At 47.6% G+C, this 16,833-nt stretch overlaps 2 protein-coding genes across 3 annotated transcripts in view; one reads left to right on the forward strand and one right to left on the reverse strand.

Moving 5' to 3' along the window:
• Positions 1–566: 566 nt before the first annotated feature.
• PLAGL2 (PLAG1 like zinc finger 2) lies at positions 567–11,732 on the reverse strand. 2 transcript variants are annotated; one of them, XM_090286214.1, is made up of 4 exons: positions 11,649–11,732; positions 5,877–6,250; positions 3,118–3,210; positions 567–2,633 (listed from the first exon to the last, which is right to left on the reverse strand). In XM_090286214.1, exons 2-4 carry the CDS (start codon positions 6,134–6,136, stop codon positions 1,403–1,405), a joined length of 1,584 nt encoding a protein of 527 aa, XP_090142340.1. In that variant the 5' UTR covers positions 6,137–6,250; positions 11,649–11,732; the 3' UTR covers positions 567–1,402. The 2 variants fall into 2 exon arrangements, with proteins under 2 accessions (XP_090142340.1, XP_090142339.1); XM_090286213.1 differs by lacking the exon at positions 3,118–3,210.
• Positions 11,733–11,869: 137 nt separating this feature from the next.
• Positions 11,870–16,833, forward strand: part of POFUT1 (protein O-fucosyltransferase 1) — a 29,609-nt gene continuing 24,645 nt past the window's right edge. Inside the window, exons 1-2 of the mRNA XM_090286216.1 lie at positions 11,870–12,048; positions 13,888–14,009. Coding sequence (XP_090142342.1) covers positions 11,916–12,048; positions 13,888–14,009 — 255 coding nt within the window. The 5' untranslated portion in view covers positions 11,870–11,915. The remainder of the gene's footprint in view (positions 12,049–13,887; positions 14,010–16,833) is intronic.

Here is a 16,833-nt window from a genome sequence, read left to right on the forward strand (position 1 = left end):
GGCAAAACTGAGGGAAGCCACAAGAGGAAAGTGGAAGTTCTTTGATGGAGAGCAGAAAAGCCTATTTACAGTGGCCCTGAGTCCAAGGGAACTGCCAAGTGGAGGAGAGAGGAGGGACATTGTCGGTAGGAAGGGTTTGGTGTGGGAGGCAATGATGCACCCAGATTAGGACTCAACTTATCTGCCCAGTCCTAACTTTCTGAAAACTCTTCTTCCTACAAATTCCATAACTTCCTGGAAAACGGACAAGTAGAAGAGAGACAGATGAGGGGTTCACACCCTCTCCTTTGCTATTCACACCAGCCTAGAACCCAAGTCCCGCCTAAGACTAATGATAACAGCTCATGATGTTCAGGATGGGGGTCAAGGAATGAGGTGATGGAAGTGGGCATGTCTTTCATTTCTTCCCCTCCCCAGTTCAAAAGGAGGATGAGGGGGTCATGATATATACTTGGAGAAAAACAGAATTGCAGACCTGTGAGAAACTGCTCCAATCTTCTTGCCTGTCTCCTGCAGATGCTGCTGAGGAAAGCAGGCACGACACAGTCATGGAAGATGGCGGAGACTGAAGCAGTCCAAAGTCAGTTTATTTCCCCACAGGGGAAAAATATGACCTCAAGTGAAGAGAAGTCAGCGAGACCCGACTCCGCCTTGTAAACAGGGCTCCGGTTAACACCAGGTACCAAAAGGTTCCAGCTGGTGCCAACTGGAATGGACTGGTGGGAATGAATTCACGGTGTGTAAACAATGTTCACTGCAATCATTCTAAGGCTAAACAGCTCGGCAAGAGAGGTGAAATGGTGTGTCTGAAGCGACTGTGTAAACAGTACTGTTGCTGGACAACACTGACTGAAAATGTAGGTGCTGGTGAAGGAGGGATGGGGTGGTGAGGAAGAATAGAGGCCCTCTCGCCTGCCCGTTTGTTGGAAGCAGGTGATGGAGCCAAATGACCCTCTGCAGCAGGGCCTGAGCAGCTGCTATGGAGTCTGCAGGTTGGGACCAGAAGGCTGGCTTCTTCGGCTATTTTTCTCAAGGTCATCCAAAGTGAAACCCTCTGTCTCCAACAGGGGTTTCTCCATTCTCCAAAGAGAAGGAGGTTCTGACACCGGAGAAAGAGAGGACTAAGTGTGGCTCCCGATTCAGATTAAAAAAAAAAAAAAAAAAGTAAAAATACCTGAAGTCCTATAGTATGCAACCTTTCCGTGAGGTTGGGGCTCAAGGCTCCTCCTGGAACTGATCCTGGAGACTGAGCCCCTAAACCAAGTGCTCCATACAGATACTGGAATTTTTTCTGTTTAAACCCAGCTCTGAAAGCTCAGCTGCGTTTATGGGGGATGCATATGGGATGGGTACTGAAGCTCCCTGACAGAATCCAAGACTGAGCTGAGGGCCTCCTTGAGGGCTACTGGAATGCCTGGTGGAAACGAGGCAGGGTGGTGGTGCTCAGGCCAGAGGTGAAGACGGGAGGCAAGGAGTGCAGAGGCCCAAAGTTCAGAGGTCCCCCAGCTCCCGGGGAATCCTGAGGCTGAGCTTGCAATGTGGTGAGCAGGGGCTGCGCCTCAGCCTGGGAGTAGCCCATGACCAGGCCTCCAGTGGCCCCGGGTGGGTTACACGAGGGCAGGTTGAGTGGAAGAAAGCCCAGTAAGTGGGAGAAGTCCACATTAGCAGCGCAGAGGGCCTCAGAGAGGTTGGCGGGGCTCTTGGTGAGCAGTGCTTCATCTAGGAGGGCCGCAGCTGCCGCCGGCTGAGGTGAGGCGGGCTGGGGTTCAGCGGATGAGAGAGACAGGCTTCCAGGAAGCTCCGCCAGGAAACTATCCACCTCCACTTTGGGCAATTTGTCAGGCAAGTATGAGGTAGATCCAAGCTGGTATTTTGGAGGAAGCTGAGCTGGAGAAGAGATAGGAGAGGATTCCAGAGGGTAGCTCATACCCATGGGCAGCGTGTTGTGCACCAGGGAGTGTGGCATGCCCGCACTGGGCATGGTAGGGATGTGGGTGCCATACATGCCCATGGGTAACATACTAGGAAAGGCCTTGGCCCCCATCATGTCCCGAGAGGCCATGCACAGCACAGGGCTCAGCTCTTCCTTCACGCTGACTGTGGAGCTGCAACTGAGGAGGCCTAACATGTCCACTGGCTCTGTCTTAATCTTGAGCAGCTCTTGCGAGTGGCTCTTCTTGACATGCCGTGTCAGGTGGTCCTTGCGGCCAAACCGCTGGGCACAGTACTGACACAGGAAGTCCTTCCGGCCTGTGTGCACCACCAGATGCCGCCGCACATCCTTACGAGTATAGAACCGCCGGTCACAGTGGTCACAGGGGTGCTTCTTCTCTTTGGCACCCCCTGCTACCCGGCGTGAATGGGCCTTCAGATGCTCTAACAGAGCCTGGGTGCTCTCAAAGGTCTGTAGGCACACCTTACAGCTGAGGTCACCACTGCTAGCGGCATGCATGGCCAGATGGCGCCGGTAGCCCAGCTTTGTATTGTAATTCTTACCGCACTCGGAACAGTGGAGAGCCTCTTTGTTGGGGTCATGGGTCTGCAGGTGGTTCCGGAGATGGTCCTTGCGGTGAAACATCTTATCACAGTACATGCACTGGTGTGGTTTTTGGGCTGAGTGGGTAGCCATGTGCCTGGGGTGGAGATGGAAGACAAAGGAGAAAGATGAGCTCCCAAGGGCTGGCCAGACAACTGAGGTAACCATTAATAGGGAACTAGATATAAAAATTATGGTAGGGCCATGCAATGGAATGCATGGAATAGCATGCCAACTATATTCTAGATATCCTTGCCCACCTGCAGAATCGCACATAGTGTGGAGCAAAAGTAAGTTTACAGTTGTTCATATGGAAAAATAATATAATAATTAATAAACAGTAAGACAAGAGTAAACTGTTTCAGGTACTCCCAACTGTAAACCTACTTTTGCCCCACCCTGTATGTATTGCTATTCTTTGCAGCATTCTGTACAGCAGCAAAACATCAGGAACAATCTAAATGTTCACCAACAGGAGACCAGTTAAATGAATTATGATAAATTCATAAAATGACTCAACTTTTTTTTTTTAAGGGTCTTCTTTTATGACTCAACCATTTTTTAAAAAAGGCAGCCCTGACCAGTGTGGCTCTGTTGGCTGAGTGTCATCCCACAAAGTGAAAGGTTGCCAGTTTGATACCTGGTCGTACATGCCTGGGTTGAAGGTCTGGTTCCTAGTCAGGGTGCATACAAGAGGCTACCAATTGATGTTTCGCTCTCTCATCAATGTTTTTTTTTGTTCTCCCTCCCTTCCCCCCTCTCTAAAAATAAATAAAATCTTAAAAAAGAAAATAAGGCAGCTTTCTATATACCTACAGGCAACAAGCTCCTAAAACACAGTAAGTATAAGATAGCAGTGAAACAGAAGAGTCCATATAGATTGGTACTATGCATATAAAAAGAGGAAAACATATGTAAATTTGTGTGTATGTACTTAAAATATTTCTGGAAGGATATAAAAGAAACTGACAACATTGGTTGTCTTTGGGGAGAAGAAATATGCAGCTTATGGGTGTGATGGGGCATTTTCATTGCATATCTTTTGGCATCTTTTTAATTTTAAATTATGTGAATGTATTTCCTTTTCAAAAGATTATATTTAAAATTTTTAAATGGCAAAATAAAGGGAAAGTGAAATATATTTAAACTTCCTGATCTGGGGCTGAGTCGAAAAAGGAAGTTCAGTACAATGTATGTAATACAATCCCTTATGAAAATAAAAAGGGAATACATGTTTGAATATCTCAACAAGGGCACATAAGAAACTGACTCTCCCACCCTTAACCCCAGCTGCCTTTGGGGAGAACAGTGACTTCAAGTATGAGGACAATTCCTTTTTTACTGCATGCCTGTTTGTACCATTTAAACTGTTTGCCATGTAAACTAGCAACATTTAAAAAACATTTTCATGGTATGGCACGTCAGTGTCCCTTGGTTTACCTGCTCCCATCTGGCTAGAAAGCAGCTCAGAGTCTAGGATTACAATCCAGAACTCCATAATACACTCACAATTGACTCCGCGAGACTTTGAGGGCCCACCATTTGCCAGGCCCTGTGTGAGCTGAGTCATTAACCTTGTTCTCCATAAGAGGCTGAAGCATAGAGCAGTCCCACACACCAATTAGTAAGTGGCAGGAGCTAAACTTAAACACGGACATTGAGACCTGGGTTCACGTAGGTATAACACTGCTGTCTCTATAGTTTAGCACCCAGTGATCCTTTCTATCTGAAGGGCATCAGACCCTACCATTACTCTCATGCTACTCTTGTGCTCACATCTATGAGGTTACTGTTGACCTCCTGTGACATAACTGATGTGATAATGTGTGAGAGGGAAGTACTGAGGGATCCACAGTTCACTTCCCTCATTTTGCAGGTGAAGAAATGAAAGCCCAAAGAGGTTCTGTACCTCACCTAAGATCACACAATGACTATGGGTGGAGTCAGGGCTCCTGCCTCCTGGACTAGGATCTTTCTTGCAGCCTCTCACTGACACCCAGACTGTCACTAACATCATCTAAGAGCATGCTCCCCAGCATATATCATCAGTTTGGCTCAAATAAACACATAAAAATTCTCAAACAAGAAAAAAAAAGATGGTCTAAGAGGACAGCCCCAAATGGAGTCCACCTAAGACACAGGAGCACACAGAATCAAAACATTCCTGAGGCCCACAGAATTGTCATGAGGACAGTCTTGGTCACATACCCTGCTACCTGTTTTAGTTCCTTCCTATCAACTGTTTTCCAGACAAGGAACTGAGGCTTTCTGTGGTCATCTTGTTCATATATTTACTTACAAGACAGTAAATTCAAGGAAGGCCAGCACTCTCATCTATCTGTGCACAGTATGTAGTAGGAGCTCAATAAATCATAGTTTGATAGATGAATAGATGAAAGACTGTGCATCAGGTGTCTATCTCATTTATAAAGGGCATGTTCATGTTCTTCTGATAGAAGAGCAAGGATAAATCAAAATTGCTTTTAAGCAGGCCCCCCTCCCTTCAGAGCTGCTCTGCCATAGCTTTTTTACACCAGGGCTTTCACATTCTATTTCACTTCAGCAAGGGTTCTTGGTCTTACAAGTTTCATGAAGGCTGCTGACCCACAGGATACCAGGGAATCTACAGACACAGAAGTAATCATCTGAGTGACAGGCTGGTTCAGCAAAAGTGGCATTACAGGACCTAAGAAGCTATGTGACCTTGGGTAAGTTACTTCCCCATTCTGAGCCTCCACTTTAAAATTTATACATAGGACCACTATGTCTCCTTTTCCTTCTAAAGTTCTAAGATTGATTCCTCATTTCTAGCCAAGATTTTCACCATTACCTTACAGGAGTGGGGAAAGTAGTATAGAAAAAATTGTTCAATCTAGTTTGTTCATGGCTATCTGATATTGTACCCATCTTATTCTAGTGTATGAATAAAAACCACCACGATTGTCCTGGCCAGTATGGTTCAGTTGGTTAAGAGTATCATCCCGTAAACCAAAAGGTCATGGGTCTGATTCCTGGTCAGGGCACATACCCAGGCTGCTGGTTCAATCCCCGGTTGGGGCGCATACAAGAAGGCAACTGATTGATGTTTCTCACATCGATGTTTCTTTCTTCCTTCCTCTCTCTCTAAATGCAATGAAAAAATGTCCTCAGGTGAAGATTAAAAAAAAAAAAAAACCACACACCACCATTATTTTTTACTGTGTGACTCCCCAAATCGCTGGCATTGAGAGCATACTTATGGGACAAATTAACCTCTATTCTTCTGCCACATTCAGTGGAGTCTCTCTGGTTTGTCCTTCTGGAACTGCAAGACAGGAAGAGGTATGGAAGTGTCACCTACCTATACAGCTTATACTTGGAGGCAAAAGCCTTGCCACAGTGCAGCTGAGGGCAGCTATACGGTCTCTGCTCTGGATGGGGGAGGCTGTGAGGTCTCAGCTTCTCCCCATTTGAGAAGGGTGTCCCCGAGATTTCACATTGGCACTTCACTTGACTCTCCGCTTCCCGGCCCCGAGGTCTGGGAACTAGTTTCCAGCCCACTTCCTCCTCCTGCTTTGCATCTTGAATCCAGGGGGGGACGCTGGTGAAAAATGTGGTCATGGCAAGGCTAATGGCGAAGGGCCATGTTACTCAGAAAGCCTTCCCATCGGCTCCACACTGGCTCTCTGCTCTGTCACAGCCTCCAACGCAGCCTTCAGAAAACAATCTCTTCACCTGAAATATCAGAACACCTGGTGTTAGGGAGCCCAATACCATGCAAACAGAGGCTCTGGAGGCAAACAGAGCCCCATTCCAATCCCAGCCCTTCCAATTACTTCTCAGAGCTGTTTCCTCATTGACAAAATAAGCTTAATAATCTCCTAAATCGTAAGAACATTTTGAGGATTAAATGAGATAATGAATATAAAGCATTCAGTAGATGGCTGGTCACCTATTAAGTGCTTAGTGATAACCATTATTACTAGTACCACGAAGGCTAATAGGAAACAAGATAATCTGAGGAAATAAAAGCCCTGAACTCCAAACTTTCTCTCCTAACTTCTTTTACATCCTTTCCACTAAACTTAGAGACAGCAGCTCCTCCGCCTCCTCTTCCTCCTCCTCTATACCCTAACTTCCCCTCACCCACTATTTTCCACAATTCTACTCCTCATGGAGGTGCTAAGGAGCAATAAAATGCCCAAAAGGCAAAAGAGAAAAAGAAGAAGCCTTTATTTAGCAAATTTACACCCTGAAAAGTCAGCCCCTATGCCAGATGTGTTTCTTAGCAGCACAACATCAAGAGGTTTTATCTGAGAAGCCAACAGCACACTAAGCATTTCCCCTGAATCAGTTCTGGTCCCACCCTGCCCTCCAACATCTCTCTGAGTCTCTTGGTCTCAGGTCCAGACTCCGCTTCTTTAGCAAAGCCTGTCTAATACCCCAAGCTGCTGAGTGGCCCCTACCACAGAGCTTCACAGTGCACTTGCATTTATCCATTACAAACAGGTAACAACACACTTGCATTAGGACTTAGTCTCTTCCACTGAACTCTGATTCTTTGAGGGCTCAGATCACATCTCTTTCATCTCCATACACCTAGCATCCAAAAAAGGACCCCTGACTTTCTTTTAGATGAGTGTATTATTCGTTGTATGTAAGTTGATTCTCATAGGCTTAACTAATACTCAAGAAGTTCTGGTTTAAACTGGGTTAACAGCACTTCCGAAGTGTGGAGCCAGTATCCTGAAGCCTAATCCCTTCTTTTGTTGAGTAAAAGGGGAGAGGAGGTGGGGGAGCTGGAGCAAGGTGACACTACTTCTTCCTGACATCAGCTCAAGAAGAATAGGATGGGAGTTACCAAACTGACTCTCAAAAGTTGGACTACAGACCCACATTCACACTCACAAACTCATCACAGATTACCTATCACAATACAACTTGCTACAGCAGGGCCTCCCCTTGAAGAAAGAGGTCATGCCAAAATATGGTCATGAGACTTTTCCACGTGAAGGGAGCAAAGGGGATATCTGGGAACTGTCATGAGAATCTGGGGAGGGCTCCAACAACATAAACTAGCTGTGGGCCACAGAATGCTTGCTCAGCTCATCAGCACCTGCTGCTCACAGTGGCCATTCATCCAACAGACTGGCTGTGAACGAGATGATAGGATCAGCGGGTTCATGCCCTAGAGAGCTTTGCTCATCATTAACATGAGCTACGCCCTGTTCAGGAACCATTCCACTTGTTGAAGAAACAGCGCAATGTAATTTGACAAACATTTCCCCATCATAAGTGGAGATTTGCCTAGAAAGATCTGCACAAAGGTAACTGCATTTTGCATAAGTCACATGCTGGCGAGGCATAGGTAGCACTAAACACTAGTCCCACTTAAGCCTTCCAGCCAAGGCATATTTACCTGCTTCACTATAAACCTCAAAGGCCTCTGACGTCGGGCCTTCATTGTTTAAGTATCCTCCTTCTTCACAAGGGTGGAATTACCTGCTTCTAACACTAGCGATTACTATGCACCTTGGAATTGAGTAGCTAACAAGCACAAGCTTCAAAGTCTAGTTTGGAGGGGATTTCCTCTACCTTCAAAGTCAAATTCTGCTCCCCTTGATATCTGAAATCATGCACCCTCAGCCTCTGGAAAGTCGGGAATGGCAGGCAGCCAGAGGGAAGCATGCTGCATCTCTGGCTAATATGAGAGGGGAGCCTAGCCCTGGAAATTCCGCACAAACTCAGAAAGAGAACAGTACATCCCCCGCCTCCCACACGTCCACCTCATCTGTTCTCCTGAACAAGCACAAACAAGACACAGTAGTTCAGTATGCTGCTACTGAAAGAGTGAGTAATGGGCTTCTAGGAAACAGGTCGGTGGTGGCTAAGAAGAGCTCAGGAGGTTGTACTCGGAACCAAAGGAGGAAGGCAGCAGCCATGTGCTCGCCTTGATCTGCATTTAATGGGGCTATGGCTTTAAAAAGAAAACAGCCAACGCCTTGATCCTATTCCCTGACGCTTTTAAAAAGGCCCAGCACAAGTCCTTACCTACAGCCACTGAAAGGCTACTGGATAACCAAAGCTGCTACTGTTACCTTAGGAAACCTTTTGGGAATCTTTGATGTCTCTCCCTCTGTCCTTTGTTTGCAAATTCCTCTCATCCAGAAAGATTCCAGGGTTCTCTCACATTATCAGGCCTATTCCTTCAGACTCCTTCCTCAGCAAAACTGTCAAAGAATTCTGCTTCTCTTTCAAAGCTGCTCTTCTGGTCTCACACGCTAACCTTAACTATAGAGAAGCTGACAGAACCTGTTCCCATAAAACAAACACCATCAATCCCTCCCAGTGACTGGGGTAACTCGCTCAGTGTATTTTCATCCTAAGATTCCTTCCGGCGCCTGATCTAAAGAAGGAGGTAGCATGGAAAGAACCTTGGACTTGCAATCAGAAGAGCTGCCACTTACTGGCTGGGACACTATCGGCAGATTATTTTGTCCCTCCGAACCTCAGTTCCCTCAATTTCTACCAGACAGATTTGCTGGGAGCATTTGAGATCTTGCTTCCCAACACTGTTTGGCTCAAATAAATGCTTACGAAAATTCAACATAAAATAAAATAGAGATTTATTGTCCGTATCTATAATATTCTGATGAAGGATTAAGTGAAATAATACTCTTGAAAGTTTCTGATATATATATAAAAAAGGTGTGAATACATGCAGCATCACCTGTGACATCTCAGTTGTGTCTGCCTCTTTTCCACATGGGGCCTGAGTAGTACTTCTGCTGCTGCCAGGCGTTACCCCCCACACCCCACCCTTTAATGTTACTTTTCAGACCTCAGCTTCCTTCCCTCCTCAACATCGCCCCAGAAGGCAACCTTCCCCTTTTCCCCCTCACAATTAACCCTCAGACATCCCCTCTCACCAGTCCCTCTTTACCTTCTGACAGCACCATATCCTGGGCCAGAGTTCTCTCACTTAGGAATCTCTTCTATTATTAAGTCTCCAAACCCCAAATACAAAGGCTTGCTACATAAAAACTCTGTATGGTCATCTTTGGAAGCTGAAAGGAGACAAATTGCTCCCTAGTCTGTCTGTCCTGTTGTGAGCCATGATTCCTGCTGCCTTCTGACGCAACTGGTTTTTATGGTGTTACATCATCTCTATAGAAACTGCGTTCTTTCTCCATTATTAGCCTGTTTCCTCATCTGTAAAGCTAAAAATACTTACCTCACAGGCTTGTTGTAAGGATTATGTTAGTCAGGTATGCAAAGCGCTCAGCATAGGGCTCGGCTCGCTGTAAATACCCAACAAAAGGCAGCTATTATCTTTGCCTTTGTATTGAGTTGCACGTTCCCACCTTCTGCTGCCACACTTGAATTCTCCGAACCCTCTCAAAACACTGCTGAGAAATAGCCCTCCTGCAGCAAGGAAAGGGTTAATCTCTAAGTGTTCTTAACTAGGGAGACCCACAGAGGATTAACAGCTCCACTTCAGTGACTACCCTAAAATAGCTTTTATCCCTCCTGCCCAAGAGCTACTTGGGGATCTGAAGAACTTAATTCAACACCTGCCTAGGAGGAAACACACCCTGGAGCTCATTCCTTGGGGTGGACAGAATCTTCCCCTAAGCAGAACCAAAAATAGCAACAGGGAAATTATAAATAGATTTACAGAAAAAAAGCCAAGTCTTGACCTGAGCACCAGAAACAAACCCAAAAGACACACTGACTGTTTGGAAAGCGGCGAGGAGCGGAGAATGAGAACAGCTGCCCCTGCGCCCTCTCTCACACACTCCAGCGTGGTCGGAGAACTCAGTCCGAGAGAGGCTGGAGCGCCTCGGTCCCGGCACCATTCCGGGAGCCATCACGCCGGATTAACAGGGGCTGGATTTTCTCTTGGGCTGCTAGTTCTGTCAGTCTAGATGGGCCCTCTCTGGAGTCCCTTTCATTCGCTGCTTCCTCTCCTTCCCACTGCCTCCCACTCCTGAGGAGGCCTTGAGAAAAGGCCTGCAACTCACTACAGACCCACTTCCATGAAGAGGAAACCTGATACACACACCCCCACCTCTGCCCCAATCTGGTGGCCTCGCCTTCGGGAGTTGGGGGTGGGGGGTGCAGATTAGAAACCCAAGGCCAGCCTCTATCACAGTCCTAAACTGACAGATGGAAAAACACCCAAGCCAGGAGACAAACTACACTGGCAGGTGAAAGCCCCAGTAACTCCCTTTCCCCCACCAAGCTGGGGCCATAGTGTGGGACTGGATTTGCAGGGAGCGGCCTGGTTCCTCCAGCAACTTCTAGACCACCCCACTGTGCGGTGGGAAAGGTTACATTTCCCCCGGGGCTGGGAGAGATGGGAGTGGACCGCTGCCGGGAAGGAACAAATTTGGGGGTGGGTCTGGAGATCTCAGGGATGGGAGGAAAGGGCAAGTATGGCAAGGAATCATGAGCAAGCTAATGGATCTCTAAGGGACCCCCGCCCCCCCCCCCAAAAAAAGAGATTAGGGGATTATAGGGATTGGAAGGTTCCAGATAGCGACAAGTGTATTCCCCAAATTTCAAGAGCCCGGCAATGGGTATCCGGATGGAAGATACAGTATACTTTTTAGATTAGGGAGTACAGTCGCTAAGGAGAGAATTATAGGTCTTTGGGTTCACCAGAGCCATTTATTTGAGGGAAGCCTCAAAAAAGGATTGTGAGATTCCAGAATATGAAAAAGGGTAAAAAACGAACTATTTGGAACAGGGAAGGGGGCTCTGTGGGTCTGGGTAGGCGTGTCTGAGGGGAGGGAGCAGGTGCAGCTTATCTGGGTCTCTAGGGACCCTCAGGGTCGGGGGGGTTGGGGACCCTTACGGCTGCGTCTCCAGGTCTCGGAAGGGAGGGGGCAGTGGGGTTTCTTAGCGCCCCCCAGACCCCAGGTATCGGGTCCGGGGAGAGTTTTCGTCACCCTGGGGCCTATCTGGGCCCGGGCTGACCCAGAGGGGGCCCCGGTTGGGGGTGTGGACGACCGCGCTGAGGGGCCCGAGAAGAGGAGCTCCGCTGCTCTGGGTGCCGAGCGCGCGGGCACAGCGAGACGGCCTCCCGCCCCGCTCCCCGCCGTCCCCCGGGGCCATTGCCGGCACTCACCGCGCTCCGGGCCCCGCCAGGCCCGTTCAGGCCCCGGTAGTGGCGGCGGTCGGGCCATTGTACGGTGCATTGTGGGAGCCGCGCGAGCGGGTGCTCGGGCCGTGGAGGGGGCGGTGCCGCGGCCTCTCTATGCTCCCGCCCGCCTGCCTGCTAGAGCGGCCGGGGCGGTGCGCGGGCGGCGCGCGGGGACAGCCGGGAGCGGGGCGGGCGCTCACGCCCTTTCCTTTCCGCCTCCAAGGCGCAGGACGCTTAGGCTTCGGAGCCGAGATGGGCGCCGCCGCGTGGGCATGGCTGCCCTTACCGCTGTGTGCGTCTCTCCTGCTGCTGCTTCAGTCGCTCCCGGGGTTGCCCGCGGGCTCCTGGGATCCGGCCGGTTACCTGCTCTACTGCCCATGCATGGGTAAGGCCTCCCGAGCCCTCTGTTCAAATGAGGAAACTGAGGCCCAGAGAAGCGAAGCCACTCCTCTGAGGCGCCCGAGACACCTTGACAGGTCCAGGAGAGAATCCCATCATGGGCAATGAGAGGCCTCGTGTCCAACCTTCCATTTGGCAACAGATGAGAAAACTGAGACCGGAGAGGTTACATGTCTTGCTCAAGGTCTAAGCTACCCCGGAGCACAGTAAATGGAGTTAGTGGGGCAGGACTTGATGCCACCGACCCAACGCTGACTCTGGGCGATTCTATCATTCATTTGAAAAATGTTTACATGGCGCTTACTCTGTGCCCAGCCCTGGGCACTGCTCTGGGGATTCGGCAGTGATGATACAGAAAACTCCATGGCCTTGTAGAGCTTCCATTTTTAGTTGGGAAAGTCAGTCAATAAAAGATAAGCACAAAAAAAAAAAAAAGATAAGCATAAACAATAAGTAACTACATATTATTACTTACAGGAAAATAAAGTAGAGAAAGATAAGGGAGAACCTAATGGCCCGCTGAGGGATGCGATATAAATGAGTGGTGGATCATCGTAAAAATCATGCATTTCTTTAAATCCTCCAGACCCCAAACCATGATGATTTGGACCTCTGCCCATCTTCACCACACCCTTCTCCTTTCCTAGATTCTCCAGCTGCACACTTATCCCCTTTCTGTTATTCCCACATCCTCAGGTCCTGAAGCCTGTGCTATTGCGTATGCTATTCCTCTGCCTGGAACACCCGCCTCTTCTGCCACAGCAACTCCTTCCCATCCTCAAAGCACAGCTTAAATGTCACCAGAAAGGACTTCACTGACAAATAATCTCTTTATTCTCCATCACCAAATTTCTTTTTCATTTCATCCTTGAGATTACCAGAATTTATCATTGTAAATTTATTTACATGTTTAATATCTCCTTGGCTGCAGTGACTTAAGGGCAGAGACCTTATCCTCCCTGATCATTCCTGTATTCCAGCACCTAGCAGGGATCCTGGCACACTGTGGTCTCTCAATATTTGTGGGATGAATGAATGGATGCCACCCTAGGGATAAAAAAGAGAATCAGGGTCCTTGTCCTGAGGCATTTATAGCCTGAGGACACAACCAGTACAAAGGCCAAGAAGTGGGAAAGGACATTATAGGATAAGTGAAGAACGATTAGTAACTCAAATCCAAGCTGGGAAGCTGAGGAGGGGGACTGAGTAGTGGCAGCAGGTTGTTGAAAAGATCCCAGTGAAGGAAGCATCAGAGTTGCCTCTTCTTGTGCAGATAAGTAGAGATAGAGGTGGAAAGGCACTTCTGGAAGGAACATCGAAAAGCAAAGGCTTGGGCCCTGGCCAGTGTGTCTCGGTTGGAGCGTCATCCCGTAACCAAAAGGTTCAGGTTAGATTCCTGGTCAGGGCACATACCTGGGTTGCAGGTACAATCCACTGTCTGGGCACATGCAGTCCCTGGTTTGGGCATGTATGTGAGGCAACCAATCAATGCCTCTCTATCGAATCAATGTTTCTCTCCCTTCCCCTCTCCCTTCTCTCTCTGAAAACAATGAAAAAATCGGGTGAAGATTTTAAAAAAAGAAAAAAAAAAAAGCAAAGGCTTGGGTTAAGTATGTGTAGTGTGTTTGGGAAACAGCATGGAACCTGGAGTGGCTGAGGCAGAAAGGACTAGGCCTGAAGGGACTATTAGACCCAGGAGTCAGGACTTGATCCCACGCTACCAGCTCCCCTGGCTTTCCCCAATCCTGGCTCTGCGTCCTTTATGAGCCCCACATTCCCCATGCCCTCAATGTCCCAGGCCTCACCTCTTCAATGTACTATCCAGGGCGCTTCGGGAACCAGGCTGATCACTTCTTGGGCTCCCTGGCATTCGCAAAGCTGTTGAACCGCACCCTGGCTGTACCTCCTTGGATTGAATACCAGCATCACAAGCCTCCCTTTACCAATGTGAGTACCCCCTGCTGACCTTGGCCCTTGTCCACTCTTCCCCAGTTTGCTTCTTGACCCCAAGTCTTCTGGGCTTTACCTTCCATTCCTCTGTGCTTGCCCTACCCCCACCCAGAACTGTCTTCCCTGGAATAAAGCAACTAATATCTGTCCTGCACCTGTTGTCTGTCAGGTACTGTTCCGAGCACTGCATGAAGATTAGCTCCTTTCTCCCTCATCGAATCCCAGTGAGGAAACTGATTTAGAGAGGTTAGGTAATTTTTCCTAGGTCACACAGCTTGAGCATAATAGAGCTGGAATTCTAGCCAGTGCTGTCTGACTCTAGGGCCTGTGACCTGAACCTAAAGCCCCATTCATTTCCAGCCCTGGTTGATCTCACCCTTTGTGCATCCCATTGGTCAAAGGATAATGGGTGCTATTATCAGTTTTGAAAGATTATCTGAAGCACAAGTTAGTTAAATGTGTCCAAGGCCACAAACCCAGGCTCCAACACCACCTCTTGTCCCATTAAGGGGCTCCCTGAGCATAGTGATACTCAGCATCCTCTAATTCCTTGCTTATTCTTTGTGTCTTCCATTGGTCCTGTGTCTGTGTTTGTTCACACTGTATCCCCAGGGGCCTGGCAGTAGTAACTGAATTAATATTTAATGGATTGACTAAAAGTTTTCAATAAGCCCTGACTGGTGTGGCTCAGTGGTTTGGGTGTCATCCCACAAACCAAAAGGTTGCTGGTTCAATTCTCAGTTAAGGCACATGCCTGGGTTGTGGGCCATGTCCCTGGTTAGGGGAGTACAAGAGGCAACTGATCCATATTTCTTTCTCTTGCACATCACACGTCAGTGTTTCTCTTCCTCTCTCTCTCCTTCTCTTCACCTCTCCCTAAAAATAAATGAATAAAATCTTTTTCTAGAAAAAAGTTTTCAGTAAACATTAAAAAATTATACTTAGGAAGTATAAAATATTATATTTCATTTTTATAGTCTTTTCTCTGCATGAGATTTATTTTTTCATTCATATGCCTTATTTAGGGAGGTTTTGTTTTGTTTTTTAGTTTTTATTTATATATTTTTAGAGAGAGGGGAAAGGAGGGGGGAAGAGAAGGAGAGAAACATGGATTGGTTGCCTCTCACATGCTCCAAACAGGGAATCTGACTGGCAACCCAGGCATGTGCTGTGATGGGGAATTGAACTGGTGACCCTTTGGTTTGCAGGCCAGCACTCAATCCACTGAGCCACAGCGGCCAGGGCTAGAGAGGTTTTTAAAAAAGGTTAAAAGCCAGAGTACCTGCCTGTCTTGGCCACTTACTAGCTGGGTAGTCTGGGCAGGGTACTTGATCTCTTTGTGTCTTGGTTTCCTCATCTCTAAAATAGGCTGGTAATAATGGTAGCTATCTCCTACCATGAGTTAGTGATTATGACATGCCTTGAACGATGTATGTCTCTTAGAATCAGCTGAGCTCATCAGCATAAAGTGCTTAGGACACAAGAAGTCCTCAGTAACCGGGAGGCATTGATGTTCTAATTTTTTTGCACTCGCTGTTATAATTTAGACATTGCCCATTCATCTCCCTCTGGTTTGCTTTTTCTCACCTTACCTTCTCAGCCAGGTCTTTTGGAGTCTTCACTCCATGCTTTCTACAGGTTACTTAACCCATCCCAGTTAGGCTTTTCTTTCCTGCTGCCACTGTTCTCACAGAGGTCATCAGGGACATCAGAGTTACCAAATTCAGGGGTCATTTTTAGTTTTTATCTCAACTAATCTCCTGGTGACACCTCTCTTCTTCCTGAACTTCCCTAATCCCCTAGCTTCCAAGACACAGCCTGTTCCTGCCTCAATCCTGACCTCTCAACAATTTCTTCTTCGCACTGCATTGGAGGCTGCTCTTTACCTACCCACTGTTGTAATGTTGGTATGTCTTCTCTTTCTGTTTGCTATTAACTATGTGATCTCAGATGAGTTATCTAGATTCTGTCCACCTGCGTTTCTTCATAAGTAAACTGGAGGTGGTTGTGTTCCTCCTCTTAGAATTAGAAGAGCAAGTCCATGAAATGTGACGACTACAGCACCTGGTGCTAAGTCAGAACTCAATAAATATTAGTTGCTATTTTTTTTTGTTGTTGTTTATTACTTTTGGAGAGAGAGGGAGAGAGAAACATCAATTTGTTGCTCCACTTACTTATGCATTCATTGGTTGCTTCTTGTATGTGCCATGACCAGGGCTGCAACTTTGGCATATTGGAATGACGCTTTTACCAACTGAGCTGTCCAGCCAGGGCAATATTAGTTGCTATTATTACTGTTATTTGCTTTACTACAAATTTCTGTTGACTCTGGGACTTCTGGCCAGGATGGAGGCATAGAGAGACATGCTGTGTCTCCCTCCACAACTAAGAAGGAATAAAACTACCTCAGAGCTAGAAAAAACCAGAAGTTCCAGAAAATTGAGCTGCATGGAAGTCCAACAAACAAAGATATAAAGAAGAAATACTCATCCGGACAGGTAGGAGGGGCAGAGCCGGGGCAGAGAGGACTTGGTGTGGTGGAAGCAGCGGCAGCGGCAGCAGTGGCAGGCCGGTGGAAAGCACAGTCACCTGTTTTAAAAAGTAGGGAGGGACACCTGGGGAGTGCTCCCAGCACCAGACCAGACTGCACAGCTCACGGTTCCAGCTCCAGGGAAAATAAAGCCTCACTGCTTCTGACTGTGCAAATCAGTGGGGGTTGGGGCGGAGGAAGAAACTGCCAGTCTCTCAGTAGAGTGTGCTTATTTAAAGGGTCCACACAGTCCTAGAACATCCACAGACCCATGCACTCTGGGAACAATGG

This window comes from Furipterus horrens, unplaced genomic scaffold (genome assembly GCF_987537825.1).
Source record: "Furipterus horrens unplaced genomic scaffold, mFurHor1.1.pri manual_scaffold_8, whole genome shotgun sequence".
Classification (NCBI taxonomy): domain Eukaryota; kingdom Metazoa; phylum Chordata; class Mammalia; order Chiroptera; family Furipteridae; genus Furipterus; species Furipterus horrens.

What these genes read in the sequence shown, in the direction of transcription:
- PLAGL2 (XM_090286214.1), bottom strand. Translation starts at nt 6,136, where the DNA reads ATGACCACATTTTTCACCAGCGTCCCCCCCTGGATTCAAGATGCAAAG. An exon ending in TCCAAGTATAAGCTGTATAG is followed by an intron (nt 3,211 to 5,876) that starts GTAGGTGACACT and finishes CACCCTGACTAG; the next exon opens with GAACCAGACCTTCAACCCAG. An exon ending in CAGCCAACAGAGCCACACTG is followed by an intron (nt 2,634 to 3,117) that starts GTCAGGGCTGCC and finishes TCTCCACCCCAG; the next exon opens with GCACATGGCTACCCACTCAG.